This window comes from Zalophus californianus, chromosome 4 (genome assembly GCF_009762305.2).
Source record: "Zalophus californianus isolate mZalCal1 chromosome 4, mZalCal1.pri.v2, whole genome shotgun sequence".
NCBI classification, from domain to species: domain Eukaryota; kingdom Metazoa; phylum Chordata; class Mammalia; order Carnivora; family Otariidae; genus Zalophus; species Zalophus californianus.
The window spans coordinates 71991816-72004995 of record NC_045598.1 but is presented as its reverse complement, the minus strand read 5'-3'; the positions used below and the strand labels follow the sequence as shown (position 1 = coordinate 72004995).

At 34.6% G+C, this 13180-nt stretch overlaps 1 protein-coding gene across 1 annotated transcript in view; it reads left to right on the top strand.

The window, feature by feature from the left end:
- The window catches only part of COL24A1 (collagen type XXIV alpha 1 chain), a 414236-nt gene that overhangs the window by 67483 nt on the left and 333573 nt on the right, over window positions 1–13180 (top strand). The window contains exons 6-7 of the mRNA XM_027615241.2: window positions 6323–6376; window positions 9056–9109. Of these exons, the coding sequence (XP_027471042.2) occupies window positions 6323–6376; window positions 9056–9109 (108 nt within the window). The remainder of the gene's footprint in view (window positions 1–6322; window positions 6377–9055; window positions 9110–13180) is intronic.

Below are 13180 nucleotides of genomic sequence, written 5' to 3'. Positions count from 1 at the left end.
CTGGTAAAGTGGTGAGTAAGCTATATGTTTTTCTTGTCCAGTTGAAATTCAACCAAGAATTCAACTGCTAAATATAGATCAGCATTCTTTATAGAAAAACCATAGACTTAATACGTAGTCATGTTAAGAGAAGAATATGAAAGTTGTAGTACACTAAAGAAAAATACATTAAATACATCAATTAAATTAATTGATAATCATTAAACACATCTTTCAGCAAAATAATATCAAGTGAATTAAAATAGAGTATAAAAATTTATTTTAGATAGAGGTAATTTTGTAGTGAATCACTGGAAAAAAGGAAACCCTTGCATTATCATTCTAAATGAAATAGTTTAGTATCTATTAAGAATAACATATTTCATTAAATCTTTAATGACATAGTTCATTTACATTTATGAATTAATAAAATCTCCTGCTACCTAATACAAAAAATTAGCTAACAGCCCATCTGTCTATTCAATGGAAAAAAAAACCCAGCCAAATCACTTATTTAATAATATATAAACAAAACTATGAGATAATAGATGTTTTCAGCTCTGAAATTCTTTTATTGTGTAGGGGCAATTATAGATGAACATTTGAAAAATTTCTAAGTCATTTAAAACTTATTTAAATCTATTTAAAATCACATTAGAAACATGTTTTAGCCTTTTATGTTTTATATCTTAAGTAATCAACCTGTATGTGTTTAGAAAATAATTTTCTAATTGCAAGCAGACTAAAATATATCTTGAAGTATTTCTTTCTTTGATGAAAATAAAATCTGAGTCACTGGTTTGGTTCCAGAGGCAACTGAATGGGAAATGATGTCACCTGCTTAGTTTATGTTTCCTTTGTTGTTCTTGTTTGAAATGATTTGATAGGTATTGAACAATTCTTATTAGAGTTAATGTTTAAAGGTTTTAAAATAAAATCTGAAGAATGTATTATTATAGAGAAATAAACTCTTGTCAGCTATAGCAATTAATTATTAACATCTTAGTAATAAAACTGAGCTACGGTACAGGTCATATTAAATAAATAGTCATGAAAGCCATTTACTTTCTTCAGAAAAAGTCAGTATGATGAGATGAGCATTAAGCTCTTCTGTAAATCCCAAAATAGTCATTTCAAAATGGATGGAATGTTCTGAATATATCTGTGAAATCCATTTGGTCCAGTGTGTCGTTTAAAGTCTTTATTTCCTTGTTGATCTTTTGCTTAGATGATCTGTCCATTTCAGTGAGGGGGGTGTTAAAGTCCCCTCCTATTATTGTATTATCATCAATGTGTTTCTTTGCTTTTGTTATTAATTGCCTTATATAATTGGCTGCTCCCATATTAGGGGCATAGATGTTTAAAGTTGTTAGATCTTCTTGTTGGATAGACCCTTTAAGTATGGCATAGTGTCCTTCCTCATCTCTTGTTATAGTATTTGGTTTAAAAATCTAATTTTTCTGATATAAGGATTGCCACCCCAGCTTTCTTTTGGTGTCCATTAGCATGGTAAATGGTTTTCCACCCCCTCACTTTCAATCTGGAGGTGTCTTTGGGTCTAAAACGAGTCTCTTGCAGACAACATATCGATGGGTCTTGTTTTTTTAATCCAATCTGATACCCTGTGTTTTTTGATTGGGGCATTTAGCCCATTTACATTCAGGGTAACTATTGAAAGATATGAATTTAGTGCCATTGTATTGCCTGTAAGGTGAATATTACTGTATATTGTCTGTGTTCCTTTCTGGTCTATGTTACTTTTAGGGTCTCTCTTTGCTTTGAGGACCCCTTTCAATATTTCTTATAGGGCTGGTTTCGTGTTTGCAAATTCCTTTAGTTTTTGTTTGTCCTGGAAGCTTTTTATCTCTCCTTTTATTTTCAATGACAGCCTGGCTGGATATAGTATTCTTGGCTGCATATTTTTCTCATTTAGTGCTCTGAATATATCATGCCAGTCCTTTCTGGCCTGCCAGGTCTGTGGATAGGTCCTTTGCCAATCTAATATTTCTACCATTGTAGGTTACAGATCTCTTGTCCCGAGCTGCTTTCAGGATTTTCTCTTTGTCTCTGAGACTCGTAATTTTTACTATTCGATGTTGGGGTGTTGACCTATTTTTATTGATTTTGAGGGGGATTCTCTGTGCCTCCTGGATTTTGATGACTATTTCCTTCCCCAAATTAGGGAAATTCTCTGCTATAATTTGCTCTAATATAACTTCTGCCCCCCTCTCTCTTTCTTCTTCTGGGATCCCAATTATTCTAATATTGTTTCTACTTATAGTATCACTTATCTCTCAAATTCTGCCCTCGTGATCCAGTAGTTGTTTATCTCACTTTTTCTCAGCTTCTTTATTTTCCATCATTTGGTCTTTTATGTCATCAATTCTCTCTTCTGCCTCATTTATCCTAGCAGTCAGAGCCTCCATTTTTATTGCACCATATTAATAGCCTTTTTGATTTTGACTTGGTTAGATTTTAGTTCTTTGAATCTCCAGAAATGGTTTCTCTAATATCTTCCATGCTTTTTTCAAGCCCAGCTAGTATCTTTAAAATTGTCATTCTGAACTCTAGTTCTGACATCTTACTAATGTCCATATTGATTAGGTCCCTGGCAGTTGGTACTGCCCCTTGTTCTTTTTTTTGAGGTGATTTTTTCCATCTTGTCATTTTGTCCAGAGGACAATAGAGGAATGCGAGAACAATATGGTAACAGGGTAACAACGACCGCAGAAAAATATATACTAAACAAATCAGAAGAGACCTAAAACCAGGGGAAAAGAAAGGGAAAGAAAGAAAAAAGAAAAAAAAAGATAAAAAAAAGAATATGATCAAATATAATCAGTCTAGTGCATAGATCAGTGCTACACATTTAGATTTTGGGTGTATTTTGGTCTTTTAGAAGAAAGTGCCTTGCAAAGTTTTAAAGAAAGAAAAACTTATATATGTACAAAAATAAGGGTAAATACGATGAAGGGATGGAATATGACTGCAAAGATGAAAATTATAAAAGATTTTATAAAAGGAATTGAGAAGATAAGTTGGTTGAAAAAAGAAAAAAATTTTAAAAAAGGGAGAGAATGTGATTAGGCAGGAGACTAGAACAAAGCCATACACTAGAGATTTAGGATATATTTTGGTCTGTTAGAAGAAACTGTATCCCAAAATTTTAAAGAAAGAAAAGCATACATATATATATATATATATATGCAAAAAATAAGCTTAACTACAATGAAGGGATAGAATATGACTAAAAATGAAAAGTAAAAAAGATTTTTAAAAAAGGGATTGATAAGATTTTGGTTGAAAAAGGGAAAAAGAAAAATAAAAAAAATAGAAAAAGAAAAAATAAAGAAAATAAAAAAAATTAACTTTGAAAGACTAAAGAATCATGGTAAAAGAGCCATGAATTCTATGTGCAGTATTCCCCTAGCTCTGGAGTTCTGCCATTCTCACTGATCGGTAAATTTGGGTCTTGGCTGGCTGTTCTTGCTGATCTGGGGGAGGGGCCTGTTGCCATGGTTCCCAAATGTCTTTGCTGGAGGTGGAATTGCCCCGCCCTTGCCGGGTCGGGCTAAGTAATCTGCTCGGGCTTGCTCTCGGGAGCTTTTGTTCCCTGCGAGCTTTCCGTTCAGCTTTGGAGGAGGAGAGTGAAACGGCGGCCTCCCAATCTCCAACCCGGAGGAGCCAAGAACTCAGGGCTCCACTCCTCAGTAAGCCCCCAGAGAAAAGCAGTCAATCACTCTCAACTCCCGGTCTCCGGCTGCACTCTGTGCTCACCCGGCCTGTGACCGAGCATTTCTATCTCTGGCACCCGACCCCATGTGGAGTCTCCAAACCCAGCAGATCCCTGCGGTGCGCTCCCGCGCCGCTCCTCCCGGGGGAGGAAGAGGAGTCTCCCCGGATCTGCCGCTTGTTGGGTCCCTGCTGGAGGAGCAGTGGCCCGACTGTGCTGTGGATCATGGTTCATGGCAACCCCGAGCTGAGAGCCCGCGCCTTGGCTCCATCTCTGCAGCCAGCTTCCCCGCTCTGATACCTGGGAGCTGTGATGCACTCAGTCACCCCCAGTCTTCTTGTGACCCGGAGGGTCCTGAGACCACACTGTCCCGCAAGGGTTCCACCTCCCGCTTAGCCACTGGAGCGATGTCCCTCAGCGGAGCCAACTTCTAAAATTTCCAATTTTGCGCTCTGTGGCTCTATCACTTCCCAGTAGCGGCTGATGGAGGCCCCTTCCTCCACCATCTGTCCTCCCGAATATCGCCTCGGATTCACTTCTCCCCATGTCCTACCTTCCAGAAAGTGGTCGCTTTTCTGTTCAGAGTGTTGTTGCTATTCTTTTCTTCGATCTCCTGTACAGTTCATAGGTGTTCAGAATGGTTTGATCCCTATCTAGCTGAATTCCTGGGACTACTCCTCTGCCGACTTGCTCCTCCTGCGAGGTATATTTTTATCACCAGTATTTTAAACATAAGGCTTGGAAAGAGTAACTGACTTGTGCAAGGTCATTCAGCTAGTAAATGATTGAGGCATGACTTGAATCTAGACTAGACAATTGCAAAACCATTGTTCTTTTCATTGAATTATACTTTCTCTTAATAACTAATAATCTCAAAGTTAAAGTGCCATTTTTAGTACTTAACTTTATTTACAGAAAATAACTTATTTTCCTCAAACAAGTCAGTCATGACATATAAAATCAGTTTGCTTCCCTGTTTTCCAGAAATCCCTATTATTAATCTATTCTGAAAGATTTGAAAATGCAAAATTGTGAAGAAAGCTAAAATCGATTTTTATTTAGTGCTTATTAAACAACTTAAATATTTCAATCAGGACATAAAATATGCTTTCTTTCTTCCCCAGTATCTAATGTTAATTACCTTTTCCATGTGAATGGAATGGTGTTTTCTTTTGTTGTAATGTAGTGTGATAGGGCAATAAACCAAACTAGACATCCTGTTTTAATTTTCATTTAGTTTTTCATTTTTCTTATTTTGGGGGACTTCATATAAATAGCCTTTAATTTCTGATTATAACAACAGAACCAGAACTATTGAAAAGAATTCCAATTTAAAAAAAAATAAGTGGAAGTTAGTTTTTGATGGATGCTAGTAATATAATAATAGCTGTTAAAATATTTGAACAGTTCAGGAAGGAGAATGCCCTCAGTCTGAGGTTGAATAGAAATAGTACTTATCTCTTAATACTAGGAAATACATGAACGGTTTTTATCAAGTTAGGGGAGAGGAGAAGAAAAAATACAATTAAAGGAAAATGGACAGCTTGAAATATATAAAGAGCATTACAAAACTTCAAAATGACTGTAATATAAGAAAAGAAGAAAGTTTCAAACAGTAGTTAATATCAAGAATGAGAAAAAATGCTGCATGAAAATGAGGCTCATTAGGTCATGCTACTTGTTAATGATAGGGCTAGTACTTTAACTTTGATATGTCTAATTTCAATGTTTGTACTACACTTTAAGGCAATATTGAATGAACATTTGTAAAATGGAATATGTGTATGCTCTAGAGACACCAAGAATAATTCCATGTCAGCGGAGTGCTCAGTAACAATTAAGTGTGAAAGATGAGTGAATGTGTTAACCATATCCCAAATGAACATTTATTCTGCCCCAGTTGATTGTTAAAGTAAAAAAGATGACATAAAGCATTACACAAGGAAGTAAAGTAGTAGTTTCTTATTTCTTATTTGATATATTTAATAAGTAACATTTAAAGAACTCAGAACACTTTAAAATGGATCAGTTTTTGCTTTCCTACTTTGTTTTGCAAACCATTTAAGTCTATTACTGACTTCCTGGTATGCTATATTTGGTGTAAGGCAGATTTATTACTGAATATACTAGAAGGATCTCATTATAACAGTTTAACACATTACACAGATTCTTGCTATAAGTCTTTTAAAAGAACATAATACTGTCAGTGCTTTAATTTTTCAGGGCAAGTCTTTTGAAATGTGTTTGAACAAAACTGTAGCTGTTGGTCTCCAAACCCTAAATTGAATTCTGCCTTCAGCAGTAAAAGTAAAGTTAGATAAAAATTACCCACAAAACTACTAGTTATGGTCCCTGTAAAAACTAGACACAGTGGCTGTAACCATAAGTCACAGACTTCCTGTTGCCATCCCTGGCCAGATTAAAGAGGACACTTGAGTTTCAACTCTCACCCCTGCTGATTAGGGTGAGGGGATTCATGTTACTTTAAAATCATCATTAGCCGGGAACTGGGGACTGAAAAGAAAAAGCCCTAGTGCGGGAATCTTAATGAGATTCATGAGAAAAGATGTGTCTATTAGATGTCTCACATTTTGGCATTTGTTTTCCAAGGGTCCACCAGGTCCAGCAGGTATTCCAGGTCCATCAGGAAAGAGAGGTCCACGGGTAAGTAAATGGGCTCCGAGTCCCACTTGCTGTTAGAATTAGTAACTTTGCAGTATGTTTTTCCTCATATTGTACAGTATGTACTTCCTTTGGAAACCTGCCTGGATCTTCAAATGTAGCCCTACCTTTGCCAATTCAAGAGAAACTCAGGAACATGTGCAGCTTGTTTATTTGAGAGTAAACACCCAGCCAAAGCATTCTCTGTGAACATGCCCAAGAAGGATTATCAAATTTGTAGATTAGTGGCTCTTCTGGTGCTACTTGTAACATTACTCTTAGTTATAAAGTGATCTCATCAGTAATTGATAGTTCAAGGTGGGGTTCATTTGCTTTGGGAAATGAAGAGGAGTGGGCTGCCTTAAAATAGTACGTTCCTGGATTACATAGTGGAAAATGCTGGAACAACTGACTAGAAAAATAATTGTCCTGAGGAAAAAGCTGCCGTAAGCATCAGCAGTAGTTTCTCACATTACACAGGTCCAACAAAAGATTTACTGCTGTGTTAAAATTCATTTCTTTCAAAACTAAAAAAAAAAAAAAAAAAAAAAACCCAACAACAATGTGGACTTTTACTAACAGAAATTCCTCAAAGAGCCAGAAAAGGAATTTTGACTGTGTGTTATAAAGACAAATGCACATGCCACGGACAATCCACTTTCTTTCTATCCTGATTTTTATCTATCATACACACAACATAATGAGAAATCATATCCTGAAATATTACTGTGAGCCACCCATATTCACAACAAACTCTTATCTGTATGAGGCCTCAGGAATGCTCACTGGTGGTAGTTGTTTAGCATTTGGTTTACTTCTCTCTACTTGATGATCTGTCATGTTCCTCCCAGAGTCTCTCGTCAATGCGCCCACTCTCCTGTAGCTGGCACACCTCTTTCATCCTCCTTGCTCTCTGTGTGGATCCTACTCTTCTGAGGGACTGGATCTCTCTCTGTGCTAATTCCATTCCCTTTCCACTACTGAGGCTGTTCTCCCACAGTATGACCTTCAACGTCTGAGTCCAGCTATTTTCATGGTACAGCAGTTACCTTCTCTAATTTCTTTTTTTTTAAATTTATTTGTCCAATCCTTTCTTTAAGGAAGGAACACTATTCCTCCTCTCAAGGCTATTGTGTTCCTAATTTGTGTTCCTAATTTTATCTCCATTCCATTAGAAACATTTGTGTTCCTAATTTTATCTCCATTCCATTATTTAACTTAAAACTTGCCACTTTGCATTTTTTCTCTCCTGAGATTTTATCTCATTTGGCAACAACCAACGAATTATCCTTTAAAAAATAAAACTCGAACTTTCACTGACATTAATTTTTCCTAAAGTTACTGTCCTGGCTCACGGTTTCACTATTGAGCTTTGTAAAATAATAGTTTATGCCATTGCCCTACATCTCCATCAATAAATCATTTGTAAATTCCCATAAATTTTTCTATCTATTTTATTAAAATTTATGTTTTGAATGTTACAAATGACATATGCCATAACATCTAATCTTTTTCCCTTAGTTTTAATCTTGCTAGTTATACCTCCAATATTGCTATTGCTGATGCCCCTCTCCTTTCTGAAACACAATGCTCTATTAATTCAGAATTGAAAAGACAGAAAAATAAGTAATTATTAACTGTATGTTATATGTTAACCTAGAGGTATGGCTGAAAAGCCCAGAAGTGGGCACCAAACCCAAATGAATATAGGGGTCTGCAAACCAGGAAGGCTTTTTGGAGGTGAATCTTAGTTCCTCTACTTGTTGGTTCTGTGAGCTTAAGTTTCTTCCTTTGTAAATGGGAGTAAAAATAACCACCTTGCAGGATTGTTATAAGGATTAGTAATAAGAAATATAAAGCATTAACACAGTTATCTATGCATAGTTGGTAAATAGAAGCAATTACTGACAAATATTTATTAAGTATCTAATATGTTCCAACTACTATGCTGATAATATGAAAAACAGTCCGTTTTTTAAAAAAATTTCAATCCTAGAACTAAATAGCATGTCATAAGATAGTTAAAATAGCAATAAAATATTTAACTAACAGATTAGAACAGTGTAAGAAATGTCCTAAAGCAATGTACAATTAATTGCAAATGAATTTTACATGTAGCAATTTCTATGGAAGTTAGTAGGAAAGAGAAGTCACTTTATGATAGATAGTGCAGCTAGGATTTAAAAATGAAGTGGGATCTTAGTTGACGCTTGAAGAATGATTTGGGTGGCTGTAGGGGGGCAAAGTGAAATGAAGTAAGTCTTTAAGGCATACATAATGGCATAAGCAAAAACCCAAGTGCAGAAAGGGTTAGCTCATGTTGACAGAAGAATAAACATTTGCACTTTCTTATTTTTAGATTTCTTACTCTGCACAGCTTTTAGAAGTAGCACTATGCAATATGGCTGGAGATAGGGGTGATAAATGAAGGAGGTAACCATTTCAAGGCAGTGTTTTGAATCAAAAGAAGGAAATATATACTATAATTAGTGTAGCTTTCTTTTCCAAGATGAAATATCCAACATCTAGGAAAAAATAAAGAACTTTGTGGGGGCAAAGAAAAGGTGAAATACGTTTTAATGAAATTATGCTATGTAATATTTATCTGAACATTGCAATAAACACTGTTTATTTGTATCTACATCTGTTCTAAGAGTGATCTGACCTTTTTACTATTTGCAGGGCATACCAGGGCCACATGGAAATCCTGGGTTACCTGGATTGCCAGGTCCAAAGGTGAGTGATGACTAGTGAGTATCACATTATTTTCCTGACATTATTAAAGAAGGTCCTTAACTTTTTTTTTAAATTGAGATATAGTTGACATAAACATTATACTAGCTTCAACTATATAACATAATGATTCAACACTTGTACATACTGCAAATAATCACCACAGTAAGTCCAGCCACCATCCATCACCATAAAAAATTACAAAAAATTTTCTTTCTTATGTTGAAAATTTTCATGAGCCACTTTCCTGGCAGCCTTCAAATATGCATGCAGTACCATTTACTGTAATCACCATGCCACACATCATATCCCCATGACCTATTTATTCACAACTGGAAGTGTGTACCCCCCTTCCATCCCTGCAACCACTACTCTGTTCACTGAATACGTAAATTTTGTTTTATTTGTTCACCTGTCTTGTTTTTTAGATTCCACATATAATTGAGATCATACAATATTTGTATTTCTCTGTCTGGCTTATTTCACTTAGCCTAATGCCCTCAAGGTCCATCCATGTTGTCACAAATGGCAAGATTTCATTTTTTCATGGCTGAGTAGTATTCCATTATGTGTGTGTGTGTGTTTACACCACATCTTCTTTGTCTATTCAATCATTGATGGACACTTAGATTCTTTTCATATCTTGGCTATTGTTTTTTTTTTTCTGATAAAATGCCCAGAAGTTGAATGGTTGAATCATATGGTAGTTCTGATCACTTTTTATTTTATATTATTGACTATATTCCCTATGCTATATTTTTCATCTCCTTAAGTTATTTATCTTATTACTGGAAGTTTGTTATTTTTAATTTTTTGATGAAACTCCATACTGTTTTCCATAGTGGCTGTACCAATTTACATTCCTTCCAACAGGGCATTTGGGTTCCCTGTTCTCCACATATTTACCAGTCTTCACTAACACTAGTTATTTCTTGTCTTTTTGATAATAGCCATTCCAACAGGTGTGAAGTGATGTCATTGTGGTCCTGATTTGCATTTCTTTGATGATTAGTGATATTGAGTACTTTTTCATGTGACTGTTTGCCATCTGTATTTCTTGGAAAAAATGCCTATTCTGATCCTCTGCCCATTTATTAATCAACTGTTTTGTTTTGATGTTGAGTTGTATGAGTTTGAATATATAATTTGCAAATATTTTCTCCAATTCAGTAAGTTGCCTTTCATTTTTATGATGATTTCCTTTGCTGAAGCTTTTCAATTTGCTCTATTCCTACTTGTTTATTTTTGCTTTTGTTGCCTTCACTTTTGGAGTCAAATCTAAAAAAAAATTGCCAAGAATGATATCAAGGAGCTTACTGCCTATGTTTTCTACTAGGAGTTTTATGGTTTCAGGTCTTAAATTAAAGTCTTTAATTCATTTTGAGTTTATTTTTATGTATAGTATAAGGGAATAGTCTAATTTCATTCTTTTGCATATGGCTGTCCAGTTTTCCCAACACCATTTATTAAAGAAACTGTCCTTTCCCCATTGTATATTCTTGCCTCTTTTGTTGTAAGTTAATTGGCCATACATACATGGGTTTATTTCTGGGCTCTTTATTCTGTTCCATTGATCTATGTGACTCTTTTTAAGTGAGTACCATATTGTTTTCATTATTATAGCTTTGTAATATAATTTGAAATCAGGGAGCATGAAGCCTCCAACTTTGTTGTTCTTCTCCATATTGCTTTGGCTATTCATGGTCTTTTGTGGTTCCATACACATTTGAGGATTATTTGTTCTGTCTTTGTGAAATGTGCCATGGGAATTTTGACAGGGATTGCATTGAGTCTATAGATTGCTTTGGGTAATATGGACATTTTAATATTAATTCTTCTACTCCATTAGCACAGAATGTCTTATATTTATTTGTGTCTTCAATTTCTTTTGTTAATGTCTTATAGTTTTTAGCATACAAGTCTTTTACCTCCTTGGTTAAATTTATTCCTAGGTTTTATTCTTTTTGATGCAATTATAAATGAGATTTTTTTAAAATTTCTCTGATAGTTCTTTGTTAGTATATAGAAATGCAATAGATTTTTGTATGTTAATTTTTTTACCCTGCAGCTTTACTGAATTTATTAGTTCTAGCACCTTTCCAGTGGAGTCTTTAGGGTTTTCTATATATGCTATCGTGTCATCTTCAAATAGTGACGGTTTTACTTCTTCCCTTCCAATTTGGATGCATTTTATTTCTTTTTCTTGCCTAATTACCATGGCTAGGACTTCTAATACTATATTGAATAAAAGTAGTAGGAGTGAGCATCCTTACCTTGTTCCTGATCTTAGAGGAAAGACTTTTAGCTTTTTACCATCTAGTATGATGTTAGCTGTGGGCTGTCTTTTATAGCCTTTATTATGTCGAGGTACATTCCCTCTATACCCACTTTGTTGAGAGTTTTTATCATAAATGGATGTTGAATTTTATCAAATGCTTTTTCTGCATCTATTGAGATGATCTATGATTTTTAGCCTTCATTTTGTTAATGTGGTGTATCATTTTGATTGATTTGCAGATGATGTCAAACCATTCTTGCATCCTTGGAATAAATCCCACTTGATGATCCTTTTAATCTATTGCTGAATTTAGTTCACTACTATTTTGTTGAGGATTTTGCATCTATGTTTATCAGGGATATTGGTCTGTAGTTTTCTTTTTTTGTGGTATCCTTGTAAAATAAGTTGGGAAGCATTCTCTCCTCTTCTGTTTTTTGGAAGAGTTTGAGAAGAATTGGCATTAACTCTTCTTTAAATATTTGGTAAAATTCACCACTGAAGCTGTAGCTCCTAGATTCTTGTTTGTTGGGAGGTTTTCGATTACTGCTTTAATCTCCTTACTAGTAATCAGCCTATTCAAATTTTTATTTCTTCATTAGTCAGTCTTAAAAGATTGTATTTCTAGGAACTTATCCATTTCTTCTTGGTTGGCCAACTTGTTTGTGTATAATTGTTCATAGTAGTCTCTTATGATCCTTTGTATTTCTGTGGTATCCATTGTAAATCTTTTTTTTAAATTTTATTTATTTGAATCCTATTTTTTCTGAGTTAGTCTAGCTAAAAGTTTGTCAACTTTATTTTTTCAAAGAACCAGCTCTTAGTTCATTGATCTTTTGTTTCCCCCCGAGTTCCTTGAAGTATAAAGTTAGATTGTTTGAGATTTTTCTTGCTTTTTGGGGTAGGCTTATATCACTATGAACTTTCCTCTTAGAACTGATTTTGCTACATCCCAAAGATTTTGGTAAGTTGTATTTCCATTTTCATGGTATTTTTAAAATTTCTTTGATTTCTTCATTAATGCATTGGTTATTCAGTAGCACATTGTTTAATCTCCATATAATTGTGATTTTTCAGTTTTCTTCTAATTGATTTTTAGTTTCATATCATTGCAGTCAGAAAAAATGCTTGATATGATTTCAGTCTTAAACTTATTGAGACCTGATTAGTGACCTAACATATATAATCTATGCTAGAGAATGTTCCATGTGCGCTGAGAAGAATATATGTTGTGCTGCTTTTGGATAGAATGTTTTGTATATATCTATTTAGTCCAGCTGGTCTAATGTGTCATTAAAGGCAAGGCCATTGTTTCCGTATTGATTTTTCATATGAATGATCTATCCATTGAGGTAAATGGGATATTAAACTCTCCTATTATTATTGTTGATGTCAATTTCTCCCTTTAGGTTTGTTAATATTTGTTTTATATATTTGAGTGCTCCTATGTTGGGTACATAAAGACTTACAAATGTATATCCTTTTGTTGGATTGACCCCTTTATCATTATGTAATGTCCATCTTTGTCTTTTATTATAGTCTTTGTTTTAGTCTATTTTGTCTGATGTTAAGTATAGCTCCCCCAGCTTTCTTCTGGTTTCCATCTGCATGGAACTTCTTTCTCCATCCCTTTGCCTTCAGGTTTTGTGTGGTTTTTATATCTGAAGTGAGTCTCTTGTAGGCAGAAGAATATAGATAGGTCTTGTTTATTCAAACATTCAGCTACTCTGTGTCTTTTGATTGGAGTATTAAATCCATTTACATTTAAAGTAATTACTGATAGGTATGTACTTGTTGCC